The sequence below is a fragment of the Mesoplodon bidens genome (genome assembly GCF_964165515.1).
Source record: "Mesoplodon bidens genome assembly, chromosome: 12".
NCBI lineage: Eukaryota > Metazoa > Chordata > Mammalia > Artiodactyla > Ziphiidae > Mesoplodon > Mesoplodon bidens.
The window spans coordinates 86932143-86946152 of NC_138168.1; the positions used below are offsets into that span (position 1 = coordinate 86932143).

The 14010-nt window shown below is 44.5% G+C and overlaps 2 protein-coding genes across 8 annotated transcripts in view; one reads left to right on the plus strand and one right to left on the minus strand.

Annotated features, from left to right (window-relative positions):
* Positions 1-12580, plus strand: part of MAP3K4 (mitogen-activated protein kinase kinase kinase 4) — a 164369-nt gene extending 151789 nt beyond the window's left edge. For 6 of the 7 annotated variants that reach the window (XM_081250460.1, XM_081250457.1, XM_081250459.1 and 3 more), the window contains 8 exons: positions 2033-2224; positions 3677-3747; positions 4525-4641; positions 5518-5677; positions 7576-7698; positions 8336-8442; positions 10096-10275; positions 12451-12580. In XM_081250460.1, coding sequence (XP_081106586.1) covers positions 2033-2224; positions 3677-3747; positions 4525-4641; positions 5518-5677; positions 7576-7698; positions 8336-8442; positions 10096-10275; positions 12451-12471 — 971 coding nt within the window. In that variant the 3' untranslated portion in view covers positions 12472-12580. Of the gene's footprint in view, positions 1-2032; positions 2225-3676; positions 3748-4524; positions 4642-4732; positions 4824-5517; positions 5678-7575; positions 7699-8335; positions 8443-10095; positions 10276-12450 lie in introns of those variants that run through there. The other variant, XM_081250463.1, reaches the window with a different exon arrangement.
* Positions 12581-13085: 505 nt separating this feature from the next.
* AGPAT4 (1-acylglycerol-3-phosphate O-acyltransferase 4) overlaps positions 13086-14010 on the minus strand; it is a 118631-nt gene continuing 117706 nt past the window's right edge. Inside the window, exon 10 of the transcript XR_014017167.1 lies at positions 13086-13157. The gene's annotated coding sequence lies outside the window, so the exon portion shown is untranslated. The remainder of the gene's footprint in view (positions 13158-14010) is intronic.

Consider the following 14010-nt stretch of genomic DNA (forward strand, 5'->3'; position numbering starts at 1 on the left):
AGTGCGAGGGTGGGGGGAAGGAGGACACTGAGGAAGCTTAACCTGCTGGCCTGCACTGGGGAGGAAAATAGGGAGGAGGGCTAGAATGCCGTTGTAGTAATACAGCGTAAAGTAAGATACTGGACTAAGGTGGGATTTTTAAAAAGCCATGGAAGCAAAAACAGCTGTGATGCCACATTTGACAGGCCTGGGCAAGCTAGGCGAGGTAGAGGGTTTGGAGATGGGTGGAGATTTCCTCGGCTTGAGTCTGGTGACAGGGAAGAGGGTCTCTCCAGGGGCTCTCACGTAACCGGTAGTTCCCATGGATACCAGGTCTTCGTGATAATTTTCAAAACAAATACTTTGTTGTCAAGTAAACTTGGGAACTCTTGGGAGACTTACAGCTGACACTGACATATGAAAGACTGGGAAATCTTGAGAAATGTTTACTGTTAAAAAAAAATAGGCCTTTCCCAGAAATATTTGACAGTGGAGTCCATGACCTCACAGCTATGAAATCTTATTCAGTGCTGAGTAGACTTGATGTGTCATGTATTGAGGTAAGGGAAACAAGGATCCATGTTCTTAAGAAATGATTGTAGTCAGACACTGTAATTGGACCGTTATAAATCCCTGGGAATTTCTCTTCTCACAGTAACCTTTCAATCATCCCAGTCCTCAGTGATCTCTTAGACAGAAAATTCAGGCTCTTAGATGGCCAGTTAGGGTACAGTATGAGAAATACGGTAGTAGAGATGTATATAAAGAAAGCAGTGCTTTTCACATTATGGGTTTTGACCCTTTAGTGGGTTGTAAAATCAGCACTAAAAAAAAAACTGGGGCTTCCCTGGTGGCGCAGTGGTTGAGAGTCCGCCTGCCGATGCAGGGGACACGGGTTCGTGCCCCAGTCCAGGAAGATCCCACATGCCGCATAGCAGCTGGGCCCGTGAGGCATGGCTGCTGAGCCTGTGCGTCCGGAGCCTTTTTTCCACAACGGGAGAGGCCACAACAGTGAGAGGCCCGCGTACCGCAAAAAAAAAAAAAAAAAAAAAAAAAAACTGGACGGAATCCTAGTCACATGTAGGAAGAATAATAGTGTTTCATGAAACTGTAGTTTTAGATATCTATATGTGTAAAAGATATTTCTTACTGTAAATCATGATAAAATATGTCAGAGAAATAGAGATAGCTTGATGGGAAAATAAGGAATAATAATAACAATAGCTAAAATTTACTAAGTATTTTAATATTCTGGACACTGGGCTAAATGCTTTATGTGCGTGATTTCATTAAATTCTCACAGTATCTCTGAATGAGGTATTACTACCTTCATTTCACGGATTAGGAATTTGATGTATAAAGAAGTTAACTAACTTGCTGATTGTCAAACACCTAGCAAGTGGTGAAGCCAGGGTTTTATTCCAGGCATTCTGATTCCAGAGCCCTCACTGTAGAGAAAGGAAAACTTAATTTCCTTCCCAACAGAGACGCTTCCTGGAAGAGGTGTAGTACTTCTGCAGAGCTCTGACAGCGAGAAGACAGGAGAGTGTGAGCAAGGGGATGGGGTGAGAAGCGGTTTAGGGTGACCCACAGAGGCTTTTCAGCTGGGCTGGTCCAGAGCCTGTTGTAGGAGAAGTGAACCGGGAAGGAGCCTGCATGCACAATGGCCTCAGACTTCCGGTAAACAGGTCACGATGAACTGTGAAATAAATTATGCAGAAGAACACAATCAGATTTTACATTTTAGTAAGAGAATTCTGGTCACTGAGAGCGGATTGGAGAGAGGAGACAGGCAGGTGGTTCCTGCAGAGTCTAACCAACAGGCTTGCTACAGGAAATCATTGATTCTGAGTAGCTTCTGTTTTATGTGCATATTTCTGTAGTGGGTGGTATACTCTGAAGTTGCTAGGTTTTGATGGACTTTAATTCACCTGCTGAATAGATGATGCTGTGCTGGAGTGCTCATGTCTGTTGCTCTGTTTTTATTATTACTTGCTGGAAATTGACTTGATTATAGTGGTTGGGATGACTGAGTTTGCACTTCTCCCTGCAGATACTGCTTCTAGGCAAGGACCCATAGAAGCTATTCAGAAGTCAGTCCGACTGTTTGAAGAAAAGAGATATCGAGAAATGAGGAGAAAGAATATCATTGGTCAAGTTTGTGACACCCCTAAGTCTTATGACAACGTCATGCACGTTGGCTTGAGGAAGGTGACCTTTAAGTGGCAAAGAGGAAACAAAATTGGTAAGGAAACTAAAGAACACGACACGAAGATTGTCTCCATTAGAAATAGCAATAGTTACACTTCATAGGTTAAATCTTACATGGTTGGTCCTTTTCTCTTAGGGAGGTGGCACATATACATTGTATCTTTTGCAGAGGGGTTTGGTTTTTGTTTCATTTGTAAAGTGTTTTCTAAGAACAATACACAAGAGACTTTAGAAAGAGAGTTTTCCGTGGTTCATTAATGGAATGGTGTTGCCTGATAACTCCAGAAGTTGCTAGTGGAGAACCACGCACCTTTTACCCATTTGTTCTAGTCCGTATTCTTTTTATCTTATTCCCACAAGATCATTATTGAAGCGAGACTGGAATCAAATTAAGACGGGACGGTCTTTTCTAAAACATCAATTAATTTCCAAGTGAAACAGTTTCTTGTAAAATAACTAGCGATAAGATTATGTGAGAGAAGGAGATGATTACGTTTCAGATCTTTTCCCCCATTTAAATACATTTATCTGGACTTCCCTGGTGGTTCAGTGGTTAAGAATCCACCTGCCAATGCAGGGGACACGGATTTGAGCCCAGGTTTGGGAAGATCCCACATGCCGTGGAGCAACTAAGCCCATGCACCACAACTACTGAGCCTGCGTGCCACAACTCCTGAAGCCTGCTTGCCTAAGCCCGTGCTCCGCAACAAGAGAAGCCCGTGCACTGCAATGAAGAGTAGCCCCCGCTCGCCATAACTAGAGAAAGTCCGCGTGCAGCCACGAAGACCCAACACAGCCAAAACAAACAAACAAAATCTCATTTAAAAATAAATAAATGCATTTATCTGTTGAGCGTTTAGGTCTGAAGAAGCAAACAAAGTTGTAATACAGGACTCTGGGAGCCTCAGGACATTGAAGTTTTCGTAGAGCTATCAGGGAAGAAAACACTGAAAAGAATCAAGTCCTTTATAAATTGTATTAATTCTTGTTTTCAGTCTTATTCAGCCATATATCCCCTTAGTTTAATGTCCCAAAAGGTGTGTTAGTAGAATATCCCACTAATATCCCACACGCCTGGCCGTACAGCAATGAGGTGCATCGAGACGACAGTCAGGCTTACTCCTGGCCACTAGCCTTGCCCGCCCACCTCGCCCAGACCTCCTTGAGGGCCATAGGGGCTTAGAGGTGTGCACTAGGGGGCTTAGTACTCACCTTCATGCCTCTTCTGGGATTTGCCGGTCAGTTCTACTCTATTCACTGGCATTTACAAGTAAGACAGAGTGAAAAGATCGCCTAAGACTTCAGTTATTACGGTTATTAGGGCACATTCAGAAATAGTTTAGATCTTGCAGCAGTAGACTATAGTAAGCATGGTTGTAGATATATGAATACAGATTTGGAACTGGAAGAGATTATTGTACGTTTCAATGAGTTACGATGGCCTGGCTTTGGTGGCTGAGAGCAGCTCATTTGTTCCTGTTCACAGGGGAAGGGCAGTATGGGAAGGTCTATACCTGTATCAACGTGGACACCGGTGAGCTGATGGCTATGAAGGAGGTGGGTGCTCCAGCCCTCGGGGGGCCTTTTTGTCTGAGGCCTCCGTGGGGTAGAGATTTGGAAACGAAACTTGTGTTTATGAGGTTAGAGCTGGCCTAAGTGCTTCCATAGTGAGTCGTCTAAGCCTGAGGTCTGCTTCTTAGCATTTACACCATTGGGACCAAGAGGGGACTTGGGTGGGCGGGGGGGTTTGTGATAAGTTTCAGAAACGAACAGCTTTTTATCTGCTGGAGGTAGAAAGCAGGAGCAGGGAGCGCCTTGAAGAAGGCCCTGGCGGGGGGCACTGAGGGCCGTGGAGGGTGAGGCTAGAGCCGCGCGACCGTTGGTCCCCGAGTGGCTGTGAGGGGGAAGCGGGCGCATGTGGCCCCCTCCTCAACCCCTGCGGCATCTCCCCATCTTCCCTGTGTGGCACTTACCCGCGCTGCTTTATGACCTCATTCCTGCATGGCTGTAAACTTCGTGAGGGCAGAATCTTATCTCCTCTTTTTATCTTGCCCAGAACCTAAACACCTGTGATTGCTTCCTGAATGTTTCACGTTTTGGTTAATTCAGTCTGTAGTTATGAAAATGATCCCATTAGCTGTTATCTGACCACATATTCTAAAGCAGGCGTGTTTGATTCAACAAGGAGAAGAAAGCCTGTCAGTGAAGTCACAAACACACTGACCACGGTGCCACGGACAGTGGACATGTCAGCATCCCCGCCCTCGCATTCAAACTCGGCGTCTTTCTAGCTTGTGACATTGCCAACGGTAATCAACAGTTTTCCTTTTCCAGATTCGCTTTCAACCTAATGACCACAAAACTATCAAGGAAACGGCAGACGAACTGAAAATCTTCGAAGGCATCAAGCACCCCAATCTGGTTCGGTATTTTGGTGTGGAGCTGCACAGGGTAAGCCGGCTTTGGTCACACTGTTTGGTGTGAGCGGTCAGTGAGGGCACAGATGGAGTCCTGTCCTACATCACAGGTCTTCTCATTTCAGAGCACAGTAACTTTGCCTAATTATCAGGAAATCTCCATGAGTTACATCATTTCTGCCTTCTCTCTGAAACTAGAGGAGTTCTTCCTAAAATGTAAGTTGTAGACTGTAGTCATTAACCCGACATTATAAAGCACTGAAACCCATCCTGCCAACCAGAAGATTTCTCTAATGCCCCTTACACAGCTGTGTGTCGCTTTTTTTTTTCTTCCATTTTTTGCTGAACCACTGTTGAGTACGTTGTTCGGTAACGTTTTTTCTCTTATGTGTATTTAAGGAACCATTGTGAAATGAGAGAAAATTAAGACCTCAGATTATTTCCCCCCTTGTGTTTAGAGATAAACACTTTGAGGGAAAGAGGATAACTTGGAGCATCTTGGTGGAATATGAGCTTCTGGGGAATTTGGATATTGGTGATTTTTTACGTTTTTCACAGATAAATTCATATCTGAAAAGGATGTGTTTCAGTACTTAATAATATATTTATAGGGACAGCCCTGTTGGTCCCTGTCTGAGATTATATAGCGGACTGAATTTCAGAGGATTGGAGACATTTGTCACCTGTGAGTTGGAGATGTTCTTATTCCAACTAGCTGTATAATTCCAGACAGAGGAGGCAGGCAGAGACACGGCTGTAGGGGAGTTAGAAATGACCGTTTTAAGACGAATTCAGTAGTCAGGATGGCAAGTGTAGCAAACCATTAGAAAGGGGCGTGGCCAGTGAAGCGTTCCAGGTTCTTCACTTAGTGTCCACGTAAACACAGGGCTGCATTTGATTCCTCCCGCAGGAAGAAATGTACATCTTCATGGAGTACTGTGACGAGGGTACCTTAGAGGAGGTGTCAAGGCTGGGACTTCAGGAGCACGTCATCAGGCTGTATTCTAAGCAGATCACCGTTGCAATCAACGTCCTCCACGAGCATGGCATAGTTCACCGGGACATTAAAGGTAACGCCCACGCTCGGCTCCCCGCCAGGGCCAGCTGTGCCCAGCACACGGTCGCTGCCCCCATGTCGCTTCTTCCTGCGTCTTCACACCACTTCTCTACACAGAAATACCTTTACTTAAAGTAGTCTTCCCTAAAGAACCCAGCATTGAGAAACTGTGCAGGACACACGTCTCCGTCTAGGAGGGTATGAGTCCGCTGTTCTGTTCAGCACTGCTCTTAGCCAAATCTGTTACCCCCAAAATGAAACTTGCCGTTTTGTAGGCTGATTTCGCCTGCCCTGTGTATTTACTAGACATTCGCGATCAGAGCGTCCGTTCTTTTCCTTGTGTCAAGAACCTCGTGTATTTATATATAAGCGTCGTGAATATGTAAAGTGACGGTGAATCAGGAACGCCGGTGTAAGTTATGATGTGCAGCTGGGCCTGGGGGGACGTGGACAGGGCTTATTTGCACCACCCTCCTCCAGTGTAGAGTTCTGCTAGAGATCGATTTGGTCATGCTGACTGACTAAAAGTGCTGTTCCCTTCCCACGAGTGGTGAGTAGCCACGCTTCTGTCCCAGAACTGTCCCTCTTGCGTTTACCTTAACCACACCGTGCCCCTGACCTCTGTTATTTGGGAGCCTTGGGGATAATTAGAGTGACAAATTAGCTTTGTCTCTAATGGCCCTAGACTGAAGGATTCCATTCTGTCCCATAATCTGAGGCCTGAACAGGTTGACTCTAGAATGGCCGGACTTCAGACCAGGCATTCGCCTCAGAGGGGGCTGGGTTACCCATCACCTGCTTTGCTGGGTGGAAGAATTGTCCACACTCTCTAAGGTGGCTCCTCCTGAATCCCCAGCACACCCCAGTCTTGCTGCCTGCCCGCCCGTCCACTGCATTGCTTTGCTGTCTGGGATCATTCTGGGCATTTGCTTCAATGGCTCTGGGTCAGGCCATGGCACTGCCTGTTTCCAGTTGTTCTGACACACATTCCATACTCGTGGAATGGTCCCTTCACGGCGTCGGCCACGGCCGTAAAGAGAACCCCTCAGAGTCCTTGAGTCCAGTCCGTCCGTGTGCATCCTTGGGATATTCTTTATAGCCCATCGTGTCTGAGAGTGTGGGCCCGGGAGCTAGCTCCAGAATCATGCAGTTAGCGCCGTGTGCTCCCCGGGGGGACCGCCTGCCTTGGGGGCACTCAGGCTGTGAGGACCAACAGATCGCAGCTCATGGTGTGGCTGGTTGTCTACAGTGAGGGGCTCTGTGTCACTTGTGGAAGGCGGTGCCGTCGACACGTAGCGCTGAGGCGTGCGGCTCGGTTGGAGTGGCCGCGGCCAGTCACCTCTGGAGGAAGCAGAGCCGCCCTGGGAGGTGAGCGGTGACCCCGGGTTCCAGCTGGAGCACAGGCCGGGCCTGTGCACCGCTTGCGGAGGTGTGAGGCAGTCACAGAACGTTCTTTCCAGGCAGCCTGAAATCGGTCCAGTGGTGGCCTCGGTCACAGCTCTGCAGACCAGCAGCGTGTGCGCCAGGTCTTGTCTGCACGTTGCTTTCTGTTGCAGGCGCTGCTGCTCGTATACAAACTCTGAATTTTCAGGGACTGCCGCCACAAGCATTTGTGTTTTATGTGTACTTTCTCTTTAAGTATCTCCCTGGGTTTTTAATGTTAGAATGTATGCGTGTATTTCAGTTCAGAATTTATTGGTCAGAGCTATCTGTACTGATACTAAAATTTCTTTGCTGTGTATTAACATTTGTGAATAAGTCTTGAAATCTTTCTATGATTACACTTTGCAAGTGAAGTTTCATGTCTTTATAACTTTTGTAAATCAAGTTCCTGATAGTTTAGGTTACCATGTAAGCTTTAAAATGCCTGCGTTGTGTTTTAGAGGCTCACAACTGCTTATTTCTCGTTAGGTGCCAACATCTTCCTTACCTCATCTGGACTAATCAAGCTGGGAGATTTTGGATGCTCAGTAAAGCTTAAAAACAATGCTCAGACCATGCCTGGTGAAGTGAATAGCACGCTGGGGACAGCAGGTGGGTCCGGCTAGATTTGTCTTAGCATTGGGGCTCACTGCAGTGTGCTGGGACCCCGGCTTTCCCTTTTCCTCCTGGTCAGCGGACGTGGAGAGCAGATGAGGGCTTCTAACCGGGCGGGGGAGGAGCCACCCCTGAAAGCGCTTGTCAGATTGGGAAATCACATTTCTCCCTTAGACTTAAAGGAGGGAAGAAAGGCCTCCTTTCTTCCTAGAAAAACCTTGTCATTCACGTTGGGTTTATTAAAACTATTCTAGTCAAAACAACATGTTTAAATGGTGATTATTTGATTGTTTAGAAACACATCATAAAATTTTACATCCTCCTTTGCAGGTTAAATTTCATATTCTTATTGCAAATACAATTTATCTGAATATTTGCATATTCAAAATTGTCTTTTTGAAGATAATTTGACTCCTAAAATGTCCATCCGAGAAATTGATTTGAAATATTTATTTTCAGGTTTTGATGTTTTTTAGTATGTAATTCAGAGAAAGTTCCTCCCCCCACCCCCTGAACAAATTAGTTGTTTCTTCTATGTGGAATATTAGGCGATATTAGTGTATTGCTTGGCTCTAGTACTACATGGTGCTATGTTTATAACCCATTCTTATCACCGTATCTGTGACTTTTAAAGCATACATGGCCCCAGAAGTCATCACTCGCGCAAAAGGAGAAGGCCATGGGCGTGCGGCCGACATCTGGAGTCTAGGGTGTGTTGTCATAGAGATGGTGACTGGCAAGGTGAGCAGAGCCTGCGCCGGGGGCAGGGGGACTTGAGGAGGGCACTTGATGTTAACAGAGCAGTAATTGTGGTCTTACTGTCATTATGAATACAATGGACACATTTCCTGCAAAATAGAGAACATGACCTGATAAGTAAGTTAAGAGAAGTGACAAACTAGGAACCAAATATTTATAAGATACATGACTTAGAGAATTCCTCAGAGGAAGAAAAAAAGCATAATTCTCAAAACATAGAATTAAGCAGCTGTGAAAAGAAACAGGAAGTTGAAAACTACGTCTCCACAAAGACTGGCCCAAGAATGCCCATATCAACTTTATTCATAATTGCCAAAACTTGGAAGCAACCAAGATATCTTTCAAATGGATAAACTGTGATAATCTACATGATGGAATATTGTACAGCAACAAAAAGAAATTGGGCCATGAAACGACATGGAGAAAGCTTAAAAAGCGTATTGCTAAGTGAAAGAAACCCATCTGGGGAATTCCCTGGTGGTCCAGTGGTTAGGACTCGGCACTTTCACTGCTGAGGGCACAGGTTCGATACCTGGTCGGGGAACTAAGATCCTGCAAGACTCGAGGCATGGCCAAAAAAAGAAACAAGCCAATCTGAAAACACCACGTACTGTATGATTCCAACTATATGACACTCCAGAAGAGGCAAAACAATAAAGGCAGTAAAAGATCAGTGGTTGACAGGGGCTGTGGGAGAGGGAGGAAATAGGTAGAGCACGAGCATTTGCAGGGCAGTGAAGCTGTTGTGTATGACACAGTACCTGAAAACTGGTCTTCTGATGAAGATACCACCAATGAACAATTATACAAATATATCGAGGCACAGTGTGTGTGGGGGGTGTAGCCATTACTTATAAAGCAAAAAAGTTAGAAACCTCTTAAGTGTTACTAGTAGGAAATTATTATACAGCTATACCTCGCAGCTGCTGAAAATAAGTGCTTACTAACTATTAGCTAATATTATTTCTATTAGCATTAACATAGAAAGATGCCCATGATATCTGTTATTTCAGCCAAGCCATGCATCAGAAAAAGAACAAGTTCTCACACTGAAGAACATGTTTCTCAATAACTAAACGATGGTACACATATTAGGATGCCATACAAACTCAGTTCTTTCCCCCGTGAATCTCATTTCCCTCTAATCATAATAAAATAAGCTTTGCAAATTAGCAATAATTTGATGCTGATTATTCAACAAGGTAGCATATTAAACATCCCTGTATGATAACTGTTGAATTTTGTTTGACATTTTTATATTATTTTATATGTTACATTTCTTATTTACATGATGATGGCATCTAGATAATACTGTACTAATTGGACACCTAAATGGGGTAGGCAGACTATGCTCACCACCTGGTTTTGTAAATAAAGTTTTATTGGCACATGGTCATACCCATTCCTTTATTATATTATAGCCTAAGGCTGCTTTCATGCTACAGTGGGAGAACTGAATAGGTGTGACAGAGACCATATGGCCTGCAAGCCTAAAATAGTTACCGTTTGGCCCTTTAAGTAAAAGTTTGCCAGCCTCAATATGTGTCAGCATTGAGATGCCTAAAAAGAGATTGGGCAGTTGCATTTCTGTATGGCCATGTAGTATTAAAACCTGATTTTTTTTTCTGTTTTTAGAGACCTTGGCATGAATATGAACACAACTTTCAGATTATGTACAAAGTGGGAATGGGGCATAAGCCACCAATCCCTGAAAGATTAAGCCCAGAAGGAAAGGACTTCCTTTCTCACTGCCTAGAAAGTGAGCCCAGGATGAGGTGGACGGCCAGCCAGCTCCTCGACCATTCCTTCGTCAAGGTTTGGCAGTAGTCCTCTCCTTGTTTAAATATTTGAGTTCTGTTCGCATCTGGCACTTAAGGAAATTTGGAAACTTAAATATAAAATATCTATATCTGAAATGGGAAGGAACTAAATGTATTATGCTGGGGAATTTTGTACGTTTTTTCTTTTGGAAAATGTTCGTCGAGGTTCTCCTCCTTGATCCATTTGGATGGTTTGAGGTGCACTTGGGACTGTTAAATCGAATTTTAAATGAGACTGGATGAAAGACCCAATTTTCCCTCTTATAGAGTACACAGTCTCCTTGAGTACAAGTTAGTAACAACTAATCTCTACTGGGAGAGTAGAGACGGGGAGTAATGACTAAGCATTATGTTAAGAGCTGTGATAATGGTATATATGCCATGTTGTAGGGTCACTGAAAAGAGGAATTTAATCCAGTCGGGTAATCCCAGCTATTACTCTTTTTTTTTTTAACTCTTTTTATTTATTTTTGGCTGTGTTGGGTCTTCGTTGTGGTGAGCAGGGGCTACTCTTCGTTGTGGTGCGCGGGCTTCTCATTGCGGTGGCTTCTCTCGTTGCGGAGCCTGGGCTCTAGGCGCGTGGGCTTCAGTAGTTGTGGCACACGGGCTTAGTTGCTCCTCGACATGTGGGTTCTTCTTGGACCAGGGCTCGAACCCGGGTCCCCTGCATTGGCAGGCGGATTCCTCCCTGGTGGCACAGTGGTTAAGAAAGTCCCTATTAACTTTCTTTAGAGTGAGATGCCTGAGCTGTTTGGGAGGGTTTAGCCAGGTCAAGAAATGCAGGGAGGAGTATGGCGGACAGAATGGAAGAGACATGGAAGGGCTCACTGCTAAGAGGGTAAAGCACCCAAAGAACTGTGTATAGGTACATACTGATGGAGCACAGGATGTGGAAAGTGGCAAAACATAAGGCTGGGAAAGTACGCAGGGGCCACGTGAAGGGATTTCAGTTTTATTGTAAGCATGACATGATTAAATTGTGTTTTAGAACAGTCACTCTGGAGGTAAGAGACTACTTGGGAAGCTGCTGACACAGCTGCTGGGCTGGGAGTGGGAGGTCAGGGGTGAGTTACCAGCCGTATATAGGAGTTAGAATGGCCGTGAGTGAGTAGCTGATGGGATGTGAAAGGTGCGGGACAGGGAGGAGTCCAGGACGGCTCCCGGGCTCTCCAGGTTATCGAGATTCCATTCGCCAAGATAGGTAAAGAGGGCAGCTGGTTGAGGGTTGGGTCAGGAGGTGATGGTCTCCTCTTTGGTAGATTGAGTTCGAGGTGTGTTTGGAATACCTGCTGGGGGATTTTAGACAGGCATTTAGACAGGCCATCTCTTGAGGACTGGCACTCGAGAGAACTGGGATAGGATACGGATTTGAGAGAGAGAAATATTGCTGGGAGAGAATTCAGAGGAGACATGGAATGAGAGTGGAAACCTGGAGAGAACATTTACAGGGTCCTGCAGAGGAGCTCCTGATACAGGAAAGGAAGATGCAAGATGCAAGATAGGGGCCACATTATTCCTGGGTGAGTGAACTTAAGTAATCAATAGCTGGATCTGCTGCATAGATATTAGGGATTTGTAATTAAATGAAAATGTATTTATTCTTTATAAAGTATCTAAGCAATTTTTATTGACTTGATATTGTACAAATACGTTTTTTCCTTTTTAAATATTTATTTATTTATTTATTTTTGGCTGTGTCGGGTCTTCATTTCTGTGTGAGGGCTTTCTCTAGTTGCGGCGAGCGGGGGCCACTCTTCATCACAGTGCGCGGGCCTCTCACTATTGCGGCCTCTCTTGTTGTGGAGCACAGGCTCCAGACGCGCAGGCTCAGTAGTTGTGGATCACGGGCCTAGTTGCGGCTCACGGGCCTAGTTGCTCTGCGGCATGTGGGATCTTCCCAGACCAGGGCTCAAACCCGTGTCCCCTGCATTGGCAGGCAGACTCTCAACCACTGCGCCACCAGGGAAGCCCCACAAATACGTTCTTAAAAATGCTTTCAATAGTCAATTCATAGAGCAGTAACTTAGCACTGACATTTCATTGCATTGATTACGCCTTTGCTCTGTGCCAGGCACAGTACTGGGAGCATCAAGATGCATTGATTATGACTTACCTATAAATCTTACATGTGGCATGAATAGGGTTCAGCTCTCTCCTGCCTTCCTCACAGGTTTGCACAGATGAAGAATGAAGCTAATCAGTCTGTGGCCTAGTAGTGTGTGTACTCGGAAAATTCTCTTAATCACTACTGTATGTAATATTTACATAAAGACTGTGCTGAGAAGCAGTATAAGCCTTTTTAACCTTCCAAGACTGAAGGCTGCACAGGTGACACGCGTCACTTCTCCTGCTGCTCCTGTCTGTTCGACGTGGCATGGGGCCCTCCTGAGTGATGGTGTCCACGAGGCAAAGAAGCTGCATGTTAAGTGCCATTACTACTGTACACGGACCGTCGCCTCCGTCCCCTCTGTTTCTCGGGTGACTGAGAACCGTGACATCAGTGTAGTATTTTTGACCTTTCTAGGTTCAAAAGCAGTTGTAGTGTTATCAGGCGTCCTGGGCCTTGTTAATCTCTTGTTTGTCGAGTGCACTGACTGTGAAACCTTACCTTTTGTTGTTGTTGGCAAGCCACAGGTTTGTTATGCAAAAGGCTGATTAATGAAATTTAAGAAAAAGGTTCTTTTTTCAATAAATGGTTTATTTTAGGAAAGCTCAGTTATATTGTCTTTTAATGGTTGTCAGCTTCAGAGCCAACACATTATCTGATACAGAGGTCTCTCCTTGTCACTCATGTGTTCCTCAAAGGAAGGGGTACAATCAAGTGTGCTGAAGGTGGGCGCTGGGTTAGGAGTTCCTTCAGGGTCTAGAATCTCCTCGCTGCAAAGGGAAAGAGATAAATGAAACAACACTAAGGATGTAAGAGGCCCTTTTAAATCTTTGTATATTAACTGCAAGTTTATAACAGATAAAAGTTTAAGCCTTGTTATCACATGTTGGGGGCTCAGTTTATTTTCATATCAAGATGTATAGGTACTGGGTCAGTGTAAATAAATACTGCTGAATAATCTCTTGACAAGAAAGCATCTTTTTCAGAATGTAAATATTTCAGCAGTTAGTTTTCTAAAATAGCCCAGATTATATGTCATTGATGGTGTTCTTTTATTTCTTTCTGCTATTAAATTTTTTTAAAGATTGACCTTAAAGCTTCCTGAAATCTTTTTAGAAGATATCTGACTCATTCCTTACACATAGCAGCTGACTCTGGACAAGTAATTGCTCAAGCAGGTTCTGTATTCACCTTCCCTCCAGGGTAGTCGATCCCCTCGCATAGAAATTAATGTCCTTGAGAAAGCTGGCATCACGGAAGGATCTGTTCAGACACTTAGAATTTTTTTTTCAGTAGAATTCTTTTTTCAGTTTTTTTAAATAGCTTTTTGAGGTATAATTTACCAATATGTAATATTTAAAGTATACAGTTCAGTGATTTTTAGGATGGTTATATAGTATACAGCCATCATCATAATCCACCTTAGAACAATTCCATTACCCCAGAAAGAAAGCTCTTGCCCATTTGCAGTCACTCCTCACTCCTACCCCCAGCCTTAGGCAGCCACTAAGCCACTTACTGTCTCTATAGACTTGCCCGTTCTGGACATTTAATATAATGGTCTTTTGTGTCTGGCTTCTTTCCCTTAGTATGATAACTCTGAGGTTTATGCATGTTGCAGCA